We start from the raw sequence: 13,692 nt of genomic DNA, 5'->3' as shown, positions 1-13,692 counted from the left end.
GCCTGGTGTTGTGACATCACTATGGCTCAAAGGAAACAAGGGTGGGGCAGGCAAAACCAGACGGTCTGAAGCATCTTGCTGGCTTTAACTTTGCCTGATAAATGAACGAGACTCTCCTTTCGCAAGTTGAACTGCACCATAAGGTATTGTTTGGAGGATGGGAAGGTAGATGTGAATTCAAGGCTGCGTAGGAGAGTGTGTTTCATAGATCAAGGAAGAAGAGGGGTTTTTTTTGTGTGTGTGTGAAATAGTAGAAATCACTGAATTTCCCTTTTATTGGGGAAAACACTATATGTAATCTTTAAAAAGGGCCATTTAAAAAATTATCCAGAGAGCAAGAAAATGAGTCTATATTTTTGTTTATGCACAGAGCCATTTTTTTTACTATTACTATTATTTTATTATAATAATATTAATATTATTACTATTATTTTACTACACATATTTTTTTACTATTCTTTGTACTAAAATAGCATTCTTGCTAAATTTTTGGTTTAGATAATTAGTATTGTCTTTTAAAAGTATGTGTTGTCTATAAAGATAGTGTGTTTTCTGGGTAGGCAGTGTTCTTTCCGATTTATTTTTGAGTGATGTGATTGCAATTGGCAATTGGTAATGATGGAAAAAGCTAGAGATCTCACAAGTTTACAAGATAATCTGCAGTGATTTGGGGTAATTGGTTTCCATTTAAATTGTTCACAAATTATTTTATAATTTAACATTTTAATCCTAACTTAGATTTCTAGTGCACAGATGATCACAGGCATGTTTCACCCGAATTAGTATTGAATAAATTACAAAAGGAAGTCTGAAATTCTGAAACTGTAAAGTACATTTCACGTTTTGATTTCTGCATGTAATGTGGCATGAACATGAAGAAGTGAAGACTCATGGAATAGCTGCAGATCTTCATTGTCTTTTCTGTACCTCCTTGGTCAAGATGACTATCATTTTTTTCATGTGAGTGTATTATGCATGTAGAGGCTCTGGGCAGTTCTTCACTGTGTAGTGCTTCCAGAACAATTTCCAAAGCAAGGGGGGAAAATGGGAAGAATGACACAAGTAGAGAAGTTGAAATTGCAGATCACTTGGTGGATATGTCTTCGGAATTGCATTTTTAGACCTTGCGGTGATTGGTTAAATTGCACACTTTAGAATTGTAAGCTTCTATTAGCACCAAACCTCTAATTCTTTTGTAATTTGCAGTGCAGAGAAAAAGCTGACAACTTAATTTTTAGATTGCTGACATTTTGATACATTGTTCTTACAGCTCTTCCTTACAAACTTAAAAAAAAAAAAACAGCAGAAAGGTCTGTACTGGACCTAGGAAAAAATGCAATATTTAACTGCTTCGTGTGTTTATTTTTCTCTCCAGTTTTACTGAGTGAGTGAGTGCATGATGTGAGTGGGAACTTATTTTTCTTGGAGTTTCATCCCCAAACCAAGTACAGGTCTAAACACTTATAGCATTGAGTAAATATTTATGGACTTGAATGAAAAATGAGGCCATTTGTAACTTATGCTTCACTACAAGAAATATTTGAAAAGGCTTCAAAGGCACTGCTGCTCCATTTAAAAATGAGAATTACTGGACCCGTGTCTGCAGTCATTATTTTTAATGGCATGATCCTCTTCATAACAAGCTTGCTATTCTGCCCATAGCTTGAATGAGGGAGGTTCTGGAGGTTTTGCCATATCAGAAGAAAATACTGCACCTAGAGAAACAAGAGTGGCTTCTTTAAGGGAAGATCTGCAGGAGGCCGGCCTGCTTCCTTTCCTGCCGGCTCTAATTGGTGTCATGGAGGACATCATAGAGAGGGAATTCTCAGAAGATGAGAGGGATTGGACTGGTGTGTGACAAAAGCTGAAAATGGATTAGGGCTGGGGGATGATATGGATCCTGACGTCGGACTAAAAAGAGAAACTATTTTCTGTTGTACATCTCTCCTCTTTGGTCATTTTTGTACATAGTGCTTACATTCTCAAACAGTGAGTGTCTCTGTGTCTTTGTGCAAACCCCAGTGTCCTCGTTTCTATAACAAACTTATATTTTTGCATTTTAACACGTGTGAGTTAGGGATATGACTTACAGTTGCTCTCAGCCATGTGGCAGAGAGAAAGCAGGCCACTGATTGCATGCATCCAAAATTGGAGATTGGAAGAACACCGTGGAGTAGTAATGGGCATTTGCAAGAAATGGTGCCTCACCAATAAAGATGCGTAGGGGATGGCACTGTGGGAAAGCATGGACAGTGATAACTGAGTTGGCCTGCAATTCAGAGGAGTCGGAGTCTGACCTCGGCCAAATTATTTTGTTTCTGTGTATTTATTTATGCATAGACTACCTAAATAAATCTAAGAGTTCTTTAACTAGGAAAGAAAAATTCTGATGTATGAGTCATAGCTTGATTGGCAGAGTGCTGTGTCTCTTACAGTGAATGGTGTCATGAATTTTATGGAATATGGTTTGTCACTTGGATGTGCAAATTTTTTTTATAAAGAATATTTTATAATCAGTGCTGATTTATATGGCCCATTCTGTGTATTTGTAATTATTTTTTTAAGATTAAAAAGAATTATTTAAAGAGAGAAAGTGCACACAGGCGGCGAGAGGGGCAGAAGGAGAGGGTAAGAGAGAATCTCAAGCACACTCCTTGAGCTGAGTGAAGGGCTTGATCTCACTACCCCAAGATCATGACCTGAGCGAAACCAAGAGTCAGACACCCAGCTGCGCCACCCAGGTGCCCCAGTAATTATGTTTCTTATGTGCATTACTTGATAGCACACATCTATTGAATGGTCTTTGTATTCTATTTTGGTCCTTGGAAGATGGTTGGACTTTGATTGAGATTAGTCCTGGTACTCTGGAGGTCAACAGGCCTAAATTTAGCTGGAATGTAGCCTTTACACTAGGGAGCAGTAGGAGACAAGTCAAAGGAGGAAGTGTGGGGCCTGCTTGTGGAAGGTTTTGGGATATGAGACGAAAGGGTATTTTGGACTTTACTAGATAGTAGGGAGCCAATGAAGGTAATTGAGTAGGAAAGAAGAGTGTTTATCTGGTGATGAATGTAGGATGTATTGGAAGAATAGGAGTCTGGAGATAGATGATCTTTTGTTAATGGCCTAATCCAGAATTTTTCAGAAATTGATTGTAATGATTTCTCCTCTCTGTGATTGGTATTTTGACAACTCCATATATTTTTTGTGGTCACATTCAGTTGGAGATTAGTTGTTCTGGGGCTGTTTAGAGTGGAAGATTAGATATATGGAAGATGGGAAGATTTCCATGCTGCTTATTTATCCTTCCAATTAAAACATCTTTGTTTTTTTAGATATTAAAAAATTTTGCATGCTTACTTTAAAATATGTTCTAGGGGCACCTGGGTGGCTCAGTCGGTTAAGCGTCCAACTCTTGATTTCAGCTCGGGTCATGATCTCCGCATCATGAGATTGAACCCAGTGTTGGGCTCCCTACTGGGCATGGAGCCTGCTTAAGATTCTCTCTCTCCCTCTCCTTCTACTTTTCCCAACTCCTCTAAAAATAATATATAAAAAATAATAATAAAATGAAGTAAAATATATTCTAAAATACTGAAAAACAAAAAGCTCTAGAGACAGCTGCTGTTAATATTTTTGGCAAACATCCTTCCAGAGCTATCTCTTGGAATGTCTAATATGCCACAGTGGGTCCTGGAATCAGACAGAGTTGGGTTGGGCTCCCAGTCTCGCTATTTAATTGTTCTGTGACCTGGGTCAGCTCTCAACTTCCTTGACTCTGTTCGCTAATTTCTAAAATGGCCATAAGGCTTACATCTCAAGGATATGAGGATTAAGTGATACAATACATGCAAAGCACCGAACACAGTATCCGATGGTGCCTAGTAAATAGCAGTAGCTTTATTTTGTGTATGTAAGGACTCACATAGGTACATAATATTTTACAAGAACAGATTTCTAGCTTAAACAGTATATGTAACCATTTTCTTTTTATGTAACAGTACATCCTGGGAAGCTTTCTCATGTATACAAATCTATATCTACATCATTATTTTTAATGGGAAAAAATATTTTCTGTGGGTCCCATACAATACTGGTGAAGGATCATTATGTTAACGATGGTGATTATTTGAAATCTTGTCACCCAGCCCCTCCTCCTCCTGCTACTTTCTGCTTGTACTTTTCGTTATTGTCTTGTAGCACACACATCAGGGGGCTGTGGTGAAACAGGACATTAAGCAAAATTAAAATATCTCATAGCAGTTGTGTGCATCTCAGTGTCATGTGTGTGTACTTAGTCTTAATAAACTAAAACAACCAGGCTTTCGCCATATATTTTTTTATTTCTTAATTCATACTGTGACCAGAGTCTATTCACAGACAGAGGACCTCCCCTGGCACAGCCTAACCTTGAGGTCCCAGGTACCCACTGTCTCCCCTCGTGCATCGCGGCATCCCCAGCAGGTAGCAGACACCACAGCCTGTGACTGAACTAGACTCTGAATTCAGAGTTGAGACACTTCAGAGTCTGGGATACTTTAGGAGGTGTGGAGGCATGGGGCTTCCAGAGAAAGGGGGGAAAAAAAAAAGCTGCCCTGGGTCTTGTTCTGATTTCTGAACCTTGCCTTTGTCTTCAGCAGTAGAGGGTTAGCGAATGTCGAACTCCATTCAAAGATTTCATGCAGATTCTCTAGGGATATGGGCCACTCTGTTATGTTAGAGACAAGCCCATGTTTGTTTTTTTTTTAATAATTTTTTATTCTTATGTTAATCACCATACATTACATCATTAGTTTTTGATGTGTTCCATGATTCATTGTTTGTGCATAACACCCAGTGTTCCATGCAGAATGTGCCCTCTTTAATACCCATCACCAGGCTAACTTATCCTCCTACCCCCCTCCCCTCTAGAACCCTGTTTTTCAGAGTCCATCGTCTCTAATGGTTCGTCTCCCCCTCCGACTTACTCCACTTCATTCTTCCTCTCCTGCTATCTTCTTCTTCTTTTTCTTTTCTTAACATATATATTGCATTATTTGTTTCAGAAGTACAGATCCGTGATTCATCAGTCTTGTACAATTCACAGTGCTCACCATAGCACATACTCTCCCCAATGTCTATCACCCAGCCACCCCATCCCTCCCACCCCCCCACCACTCCAGCAACCCTCAGTTTCTTTCCTGAGATTAAGAATTCCTCATATCAGTGAGGTCATATGATACATGTCTTTCTCTGATTGACTTATTTCACTCAGCATAACACCCTCCAGTTCCATCCACGTCGTCATTGCAAATGGCAAGATCTCATTCCTTTTGATGGCTGCATAATATTCCATTGTGTATATATACCACCTCTTCTTTATCCATTCATCTGTCGATGGGCATCTTGGCTCTTTCCACAGTTTGGCTATTGTGGACATTGCTGCTATAAACATTGGGGTGCACGTACCCCTTCGGATCCCTACATTTGGATCTTTCGGGTAAATACCCAGTAGTGCAATTGCTGGATCGTATGATAGCTCTATTTTCAACTGTTTGAGGAACCTCCATACTGTTTTCCAGAGTGGTTGCACCAGCTTGCATTCCCACCAACAGTGTAGGAGGGTTCCCCTTTGTCCACATCCCCGCCAACATCTGTCGTTTCCTGACTTGTTAATTTTAGCCATTCTGACGGGTGTGAGGTGGTATCTCATTGAGGTTTTGATTTGGATTTCCCTGATGCCGAGCGATGTTGAGCACTTTTTCATGTGTCTGTTGGCCATTTGGATGTCTTCTTTGGAAAAATGTCTGTTCATGTCTTCTGCCCATTTCTTGATTGGATTATTTGTTCTTTGGGTGTTGAGTTTGAGAAGTTTTTTTTTTTTTTTTTTTTAATCAGACAACAAAAACACATTTATTCAAATTTCTAGGAGGTAAAAAAAAATATCAAATACCAATGCTTTATGCATGCTCAGGGCCAGCTTATAAATACTCCGTTCAGTGACATCTTAACACAAGTTTGCATCAGGGAAAAGAAACTGGCAAAATCCACCTCCTGCCGGATCAACTTGTCAGATGGTGAAGACCAAAAGAGAATGTTCCATCAGTTTTAATTTTTAAATACGATTGTCACATTGGGAAAATGAAATAAACACAGTAAAATAAACTGTACAAAGGCAAAGTAGAATAACAAAAAATATTTTACTAAAACATAAGATTTACAGAAGTTTCCAGACAAGCCATACAAAATGGTCACAAGCTTTTTCTTGAAGGAAGGATTCTACACTTGACAGCAAGTCACAAAGGTATTAGTGAGGGCTGTGATGTTTGTTTAATGTTCCCATTTTGGTTCAAACAATCAAGCTTGTCCATCTACAGCGTCTAAATAAAGTTAGACTTGGCTAGAGAGCATATTCTAAAGAACTGGTTAGCTGCTTTTAACCAATGCAATTAGATCACCATAAAAGGGGGGAAAGGAGCCCAAAAAATTAAAATAAAACTACCTCTCCCCCTCAAAAAAAGTAATAAAGAAAAACACCCACACCCCTGCAGCTAACCCTGACAACTACCTTCATTCACAGTGCTTTATACTCAAACCATGATGGGGAAATGAATAAAAGCAGAGAAGGGCCACTGCTTTTAAACGTTTCACAACAATCCGGATGGTACTTCTAGCCTCTGCTCATGCTTTACAACAGTGAATCAGGACAAGACATAGGTTTGCTAATGTGCATTTAATCACCAAAGGACTGAAGATGTCTGGGCTTTTATTCTGTAATGTTTCTAAGACTGTGTCCATTAAATGCAAACAAAAAAGGAAGAAGTCTTGGCAGAACAGGAGAACAGGAGAACTTGATGATCAGATCGATTTTAAATATTATTCATGGCATATAGCCTAGTCCATGCTCTAGCTGTTTCTATGGCTTGGGCTTCGTTGGTCTTCCACTGCTCCGCTACATCATTTGCTAATGGATCATCTGGATTGGGAGCACTTAACAAAGCCTGGATCGATAGCAGAACTGTGCGGATCTGCAGTGCTGGGGACCACTTATCTTTCAAAATATCTAAACATATTCTTCCCAACTTGTCTACATTAGGATGATAAATTTTGGTCATGAAACGTACTTTAGGGGCTGCCATCGGGTATTCTTCTGGTAGGAATAGTTCAAGCTTAAAAGTCCCTCCCTCAAAGGGGGAATCCTGGGGGCCAGCAATGACCACATGAAAATAACGGGCGTTGCTCTCATCTGGTTCTGCTTTAATGCCAGGAACTGGTTCTGCCAGCAAATGCTGGGTTTCCTTGATAATCCTGCGGGGCAGCCCGGCCATCTTGTCAGATCCCGAGTTCGGCCTCTGGTCTCGACTCCGGCTCCGCTCGCCTCACACACGAGTGGAAGTCCAGGGCTCCACCGAGAAGTTCTTTATAGACTTTGGATACTAGCCCTTTATCTGATATGTCATTTGCAAATATTTTCTCCCATTCTGTCGGTTGTCTTTTGGTTTTGTGGACTGTTTCTTTTGCTGTGCAAAAGCTTTTTATCTTGATGAAATCCCAATAGTTCATTTTTGCCCTGGCTTCCCTTGCCTTTGGCGATGTTTCTAGGAAGAAGTTGCTGTGTCTGAGGTCGAAGAGGTTGCTGCCTGTGTTCTCCTTTAGGATTCTGATGGACTCCTGTCTCACGTTTAGGTCTTTCAACCATTTGGAGTCTATTTTTGTGTGTGGTGTAGGGAAATGGTCCAGTTTCATTCTTCTGCATGTGTCTGTCCAATTTTCCCAACACCATTTGTCGAAGAGACTGTCTTTTTTCCATTGGACACTCTTTCCTGCTTTGTCAAAGATGAGTTGACCATAGAGTTGAGGGTCCATTTCTGGGCTCTCGATTCTGTTCCATTGATCTATGTGTCTGTTTTTGTGCCAGTACCATACTGTCTTAATGATGACAGCTTTGTAATAGAGCTGGAAGTCCGGAATTGTGATGCCGCCAGCTTTGCTTTTCTTTTTCAATATTCCTCTGGCTATTCGGGGTCTCTTCTGGTTCCATACAAATTTTAGGATTATTTGTTCCATTTCTTTGAAAAAGGTGGATGGTATTTTGATGGGGATTGCATTGAATGTGTAGATTGCTCTAGGTAGCATTGACATCTTCACAATGTTTGTTCTCCCAGTCCATGAGCATGGAACGTTTTTCCATTTCTTTGTGTCTTCTTCAATTTCTTTCATGAGTATTTTATAGTTTTCTGAGTACAGATCCTTTGCCTCTTTGGTTAAATTTATTCCTAGGTATCTTATGGTTTTGGGTGCAATTGTAAATGGGATCGACTCCTTGATTTGTCTCTCTTCTGTCTTGTTGTTGGTGTATAGGAATGCCACTGATTTCTGTGCATTGATTTTATATCCTCCTACTTGACTGAATTCCTGTATGAGTTCTAGCAGTTTTGGGGTGGAGTCTTTTGGGTTTTCCACGTACAGTATCATATCATCTGCAAAGAGTGAGAGTTTGACTTCTGCTTGGCCGATTTGGATGCCTTTGATTTCTTTTTGTTGTCTGATTGCTGTGGCTAGGACTTCTAATACTATATTGAATAGCAGTGATGAGAGTGGACATCCCTGCCGCATTCCTGACCTTAGGGGAAAAGCTCTCAGCTTTTCCCCATTGAGAATGATATTCGCTATAGGTTTTTCATAGATGGCTTTTATGATATTGAGGTATGTACCCTCTATCCCTATACTCTGAAGAGTTTTGATCAGGAAAGGATGCTGTACTTTGTCAAATGCTTTTTCTGCATCTATTGAGAGGATCATATGATTCTTGTTCTTTCTTTTGTTAATGTATTGTATCACGTTGATTGATTTGCGGATGTTGAACCAGCCTTGCAGCCCAGGGATAAATCCCACTTGGTCGTGGTGAATAATCCTTTTAATGTACTGTTGGATCCTATTGGCTAGTATTTTGGTGAGAATTTTTGCATCCATGTTCATCAAGGATATTGGTCTGTAATTCTCCTTTTTGATGGGGTCTTTGTCTGGTTTTGGGATCAAGGTAATGGTGGCCTCATAAAATGAGTTTGGAAGTTTTCCTTCCATTTCTATTTTTTGGAATAGTTTCAGGACAATAGGTATTAATTCTTCTTTAAGCGTCTGATAGAATTCCCCTGGGAAGCCATCTGGCCCTGGGCTTTTGTTTGTTGGGAGATTTGTGATGACTGCTACAATTTCCTTAGTGGCTATAGGTCTGTTCAGGTTTTCTATTTCTTCCTGGTTCAATTTTGGTAGTTGATACATCTCTAGGAATGCACCCATTTCTTCCAGGTTATCTAATTTGCTTGCTCATAGAGTTGCTCATAATATGTTCTTATAATTGTTTGTATTTCTTTGGTGTTGGTTGTGATCTCTCCTCTTTCATTCATGATTTTGTTGATTTGGGTCATTTCTCTTTTCTTTTTGATAAGTCTGGCCAGGGGTTTATCAATCTTGTTAATTCTTTCAAAGAACCAGCTCCTAGTTTCGTTGATCTGTTCTACTGTTCTTTTGGTTTCTAGTTCATTGATTTCTGCTCTGATCTTTATGATTTCTCTTCTCCTGCTGGGTTTAGGCTTTATTTGCTGTTTTTTCTCTAGCTCTTCTAGGTGTAGGGTTAGGTTGTGTATTTGAGACCTTTCTTGTTTCTTGAGAAAGGCTTGCATTGCTATATACTTTCCTCTCAGGACTGCCTTTGCTGTATCCCAGAGATTTTGAACAGTTGTGTTTTCATTTTCATTGGTTTCCATGAATTTTTTAAATTCTTTAATTTCCTGGTTGACCCATTCATTCTTTAGTAGGATGCTCTTTAGCCTCCATGTATTTGAGTTCTTTCCAACTTTCCTCTTGTGATTGAGTTCTAGTTTCAAAGCATTGTGGTCTGAAAATATGCAGGGAATGATCCCAATCTTTTGGTACTGGTTGAGACCTGATTTGTGACCTAGGATGTGATGTATTCTGGCCAATGTTCCATGGGCACTAGAGAAGAATGTGTATTCCGTTGCTTTGGAATGGAATGTTCCGAATATGTCTGTAAAGTCCATTTGGTCCAGTGTTTCATTTAAAGTCTTTATTTCCTTGTTGATCTTTTGCTTAGATGATCTGTCCATTTCAGTTAGGGGGGTGTTAAAGTCCCCCACTATTATTGTATTGTTGTCAATGTGTTTCTTTGCTTTTGTTATTAATTGCCTTATATAATTGGCTGCTCCCATGTTCGGGGCATAGATATTTACAATTGTTAGATCTTCTTGTTGGATCGACCCTTTAAGTAGGATATAGTGTCCTTCTTCATCTCTTATTACAGTCTTTGTTTTAAAATCTAATTTGTCTGATATAAGGATTGCCACCCCAGCTTTCTTTTGGTTTCCATTAGCATGGTAAATGGTTTCCCACCCCCTCACTTTCAATGTGGGGGTGTCTTTGGGTCTAAAATGGGTCTCTGCAGACAGCATATTGATGGGTCTTGTTTTTTAATCCAATCTGATAGCCTATGTCTTTTGATTGGGGCATTGAGCCCATTTACATTCAGGGTAACTATTGAAAGGTATGAATTTAGTGCCATTCTATTGCCTATAAGATGACTGTTACTGTATATTGTCTGTGTTCCTTTCTGATCTATGCTGCTTTTAGGCTCTCTTTTTGCTTAGAGGACCCCTTTCAATATTTCTTGTAGGGCTGGTTTCGTGTTTGCAAATTCCTTTAGTTTTTGTTTCTCCTGGAAGCTTTTTATCTCTCCTTCTATTTTCAATGATAGCCTAGCTGGATATAGGTATTCTTGGCTGCATATTTTTCTCGTTTAGTGCTCTGAAGATATCATGCCAGCCCTTTCTGGCCTGCCAGGTCTCTGTGAATAGGTCTGTTGCCAATCTAATGTTTCTACCATTGTAGGTTACAGATCTCTTCTCCCGAGCTGCTTTCAGGATTTTCTCTTTGTCTCTGAGACTCGTAAGTTTTACTATTAAATGGGGCGTTGACCTATTTTTATTGATTTTGAGAGGGGTTCTCTGTGCCTCCTGGATTTTGATGCCTGTTTCCTTCCCCACATTAGGGAAGTTCTCTGCTATTATTTGCTCCAATATACCTTCTGCCCCTCTCTCTCTCTTTCTTCTTCTTCTGGGATCCCAATTATTCTAATGTTGTTTCGTCTTATCGTATCGCTTATCTCTCGAATTCTGCCCTCGTGATCCTGTAGTTGTTTCTCTCTCTTTTTCTCAGCCTCTTTATTTTCCATCATTTGGTCTTCTATATCACTGATTCTCTCTTCTGCCTCATTTATCCTAGCAGTTAGTGCCCCCATTTTTGATTGCACCTCATTAATAGCCTTTTTGATTTCGACTTGGTTAGATTTTAGTTCTTTTATTTCTCCGCAAAGGGTTTCTTTAGTAACTTCCACGCTTTTTTCAAGCCCAGCTAGTATCTTTAAAGTCATGATTCTGAACTCTAGGTCCGACATTGTACTAATGTCCGTATTGAGTAGGTCCCTGGCAGACGGTACTACCTCTTGTTCTTTTTGCTGAGGTGATTTTTTTCATCTTGTCATTTTGTCCAGAGGAGAATAGATGAATGAGAGAACAGAATGCTAACAGGTTAACAGCATCTTCAGCAAGTATACTCTATACAAATCAGAAAAGACCTGAAACCAGGGGACAAGAAAGGGAAAGAAAGAAGAGAAAAAAAAAGGGAAAAGAAAAAGATAAAAACAAACAAAAACAGAACAAACAAAACAAAAAAACAGAATATGATCAAATATGATCAGACTAGTGCATAGATCAATGCCACACACTAGCTTTTGGGCATATTTTGGTTTGTTAGAAGAAAGTGCCTGCTAAAATTTTAAAGGAAGAAAGACTTAAATATGTACAAAATAAGGGTTGATACAATGAAGGGATAGAAGATGACTGTAAAGATGAAAATTATAAAAGATTTTATAAAAGGAATTAATAAGTTTTTTAAAAAGAAAAAGATTGAAAAAGAAAAAGAAAAAAAAGGGAGAGAATGTGATCAGGCAGGAGAATAGAACAAAGCCATACACTAGTGATTTAGGGTATATTTTGATCTGTTAGAAGAAATTGTATTTCAAAATTTTAAAGAGAGAACGACTTATATATATATGCCAAAAATAAGGGTAGCTACTATGAAGGGATAAAAATGTGACTCTAAAAATGAAAAATAAAAAGTTTTTTTTTTTAAAAAAAGGGATCGATAAGGTGTTGTTTGAAAAAGGGAAAAAGAAAAATTCAAAAAAAAAAGTTAAGAAAATTAACTTTGAAAAACTAATGAATTATGGTAAAAAAGCCATGAATTCTATGTGCAGTATTCCCCTAGCACTGGAGTTCTCCTGTTCTCCTTGATCGGTAAACTTGGTCTTGGCTTGCTGGCTGTTCGTGCTGATCTTCTGGGGGAGGGGCTTGTTGCCGTGGTTCCCAAACGTCTTTGCTGGAGGCGGAATTGCCCCACCCTTGTCAGTCCGGGCTAAGCAGGCTGCTCGGGTTCGCTCTCAGGAGCTTTTGTTCCCTGCAAGCTCTCGGTACAGCTTTGGAGGACCAGGGTGGAAATGGTGGCCTCCCAATCTCCGCCCAGAGGAGCTGAGAACTCAGGGCCCCGCTCCTCAGTGCGCCCCCAGAGCAAAGCAGTCACTCCCGTCTTCCCGGTCTCCGGCCGCACTCCGTGCTCACCCGGCCTGTGATGGAGCGTTTCTATGTCTGGCTCCCGACCCCGTGTGGAGTCTCCAAACCCAGCAGATCCCTGCGGTGCGCTCCCACGCCGCTCCTCCCAGGGGAGGAAGGGGAGTCTCTCCGGCTCTGCCGCTTGTTGAGTCCCTGCTGGAGGAGCAGTGGCCCTATTGGGCCGCAGATCACAGTTTATGGCAACCCCGAGCTGAGAGCCCGTGCCTTGGCTCTGTCTCTGCAGCCTGCTTCCCCGCTCTGATACCTGGGAGCTCTGCTGCACTCAGGCACCCCCAGTCTTTCTGTGACTCCGAGGGTACTGAGACCACACTGTCCTGCGAGGGTTCCACCCCCAGCTTAGCCACTGGAGCGAAGTCCCTCCACGGAGCCGACTTCTAAAAGTTCCGATTTTGTGCTCCGCGGCTCTAGCACTTGCCAGAAGCGGCCGCCGGAGGCCCCCTCCCCCGCTGTCTATCCTCCCGAATATCACCTCGGATTCACTTCTCTGCACGTCCTACCTTCCAGAAAGTGGTCACTTTTCTGTTCAGAGTGTTGTTACTATTCTTATCTTCGATCTCCTGTTGAGTTCGTAGGTGTTCAGAATGGTTTGATCCCTATTCAGCCTAATTCCTGAGACCAGACGAAATCCAGGTCTCCTACTCCTCCGCCATCTTGCTCTGCCCCCAAGCCCATGGTTTTGACTGTTAGTTTTACTTGAAATCCATGTTGTTTTCCTACATTCATGTGGCTGAGGAAAATAGCTGTATGATCCCAAGATGGCGCTAACTGGTATGGTGGACCTAGGCTACTGCTAGGTTGCCATGATGGAGCCTGAGCCCAGGGATGGGCTTGGGAGTTGTTTGCTTCTATGTAATTTGTATCTAGAGTTACTCACATTGTGGAGCTACAGTGTTTGGTAATTTCATTTGAGAGAATTCTTGATTTTTGTCTACTTTATGCCATTATTTTGTGCTATGGGTGGCAACTTTTATTAACTTGAGCTTAAGAGGAATGCTGTTAGTGGACAAAGTAT

General features: G+C 40.4%; 2 protein-coding genes across 15 annotated transcripts in view; one reads left to right on the top strand and one right to left on the bottom strand.

Moving 5' to 3' along the window:
* The window catches only part of EPB41L3 (erythrocyte membrane protein band 4.1 like 3), a 182,409-nt gene that overhangs the window by 34,909 nt on the left and 133,808 nt on the right, over positions 1–13,692 (top strand). The window contains exon 1 of one of the 14 annotated variants that reach the window (XM_073898478.1): positions 9–143. The exons of the other annotated variants lie outside the window; for them this stretch is intronic. The gene's annotated coding sequence lies outside the window, so the exon portion shown is untranslated. Of the gene's footprint in view, positions 1–8; positions 144–13,692 lie in introns of those variants that run through there. 14 annotated transcript variants of the gene reach the window in all.
* On the bottom strand, positions 6,691–7,367 carry LOC112835055 (ubiquitin-conjugating enzyme E2 N-like). Its single transcript, XM_025886581.2, has one exon. It carries the CDS (start codon positions 7,302–7,304, stop codon positions 6,846–6,848), a length of 459 nt encoding a protein of 152 aa, XP_025742366.1. The 5' UTR covers positions 7,305–7,367; the 3' UTR covers positions 6,691–6,845.

Source organism: Callorhinus ursinus, unplaced genomic scaffold (assembly GCF_003265705.2).
Source record: "Callorhinus ursinus isolate GAN/ISIS: 27379988/994484 unplaced genomic scaffold, GSC_fseal_2.0 scaffold11, whole genome shotgun sequence".
NCBI classification, from domain to species: domain Eukaryota; kingdom Metazoa; phylum Chordata; class Mammalia; order Carnivora; family Otariidae; genus Callorhinus; species Callorhinus ursinus.
This window is presented reverse-complemented; position numbering and strand designations above follow the sequence as displayed.

Excerpts from the sequence above, each read along its gene's own strand:
- LOC112835055 (XM_025886581.2), bottom strand. The coding sequence starts at position 7,304 with ATGGCCGGGCTGCCCCGCAGGATTATCAAGGAAACCCAGCATTTGCTG.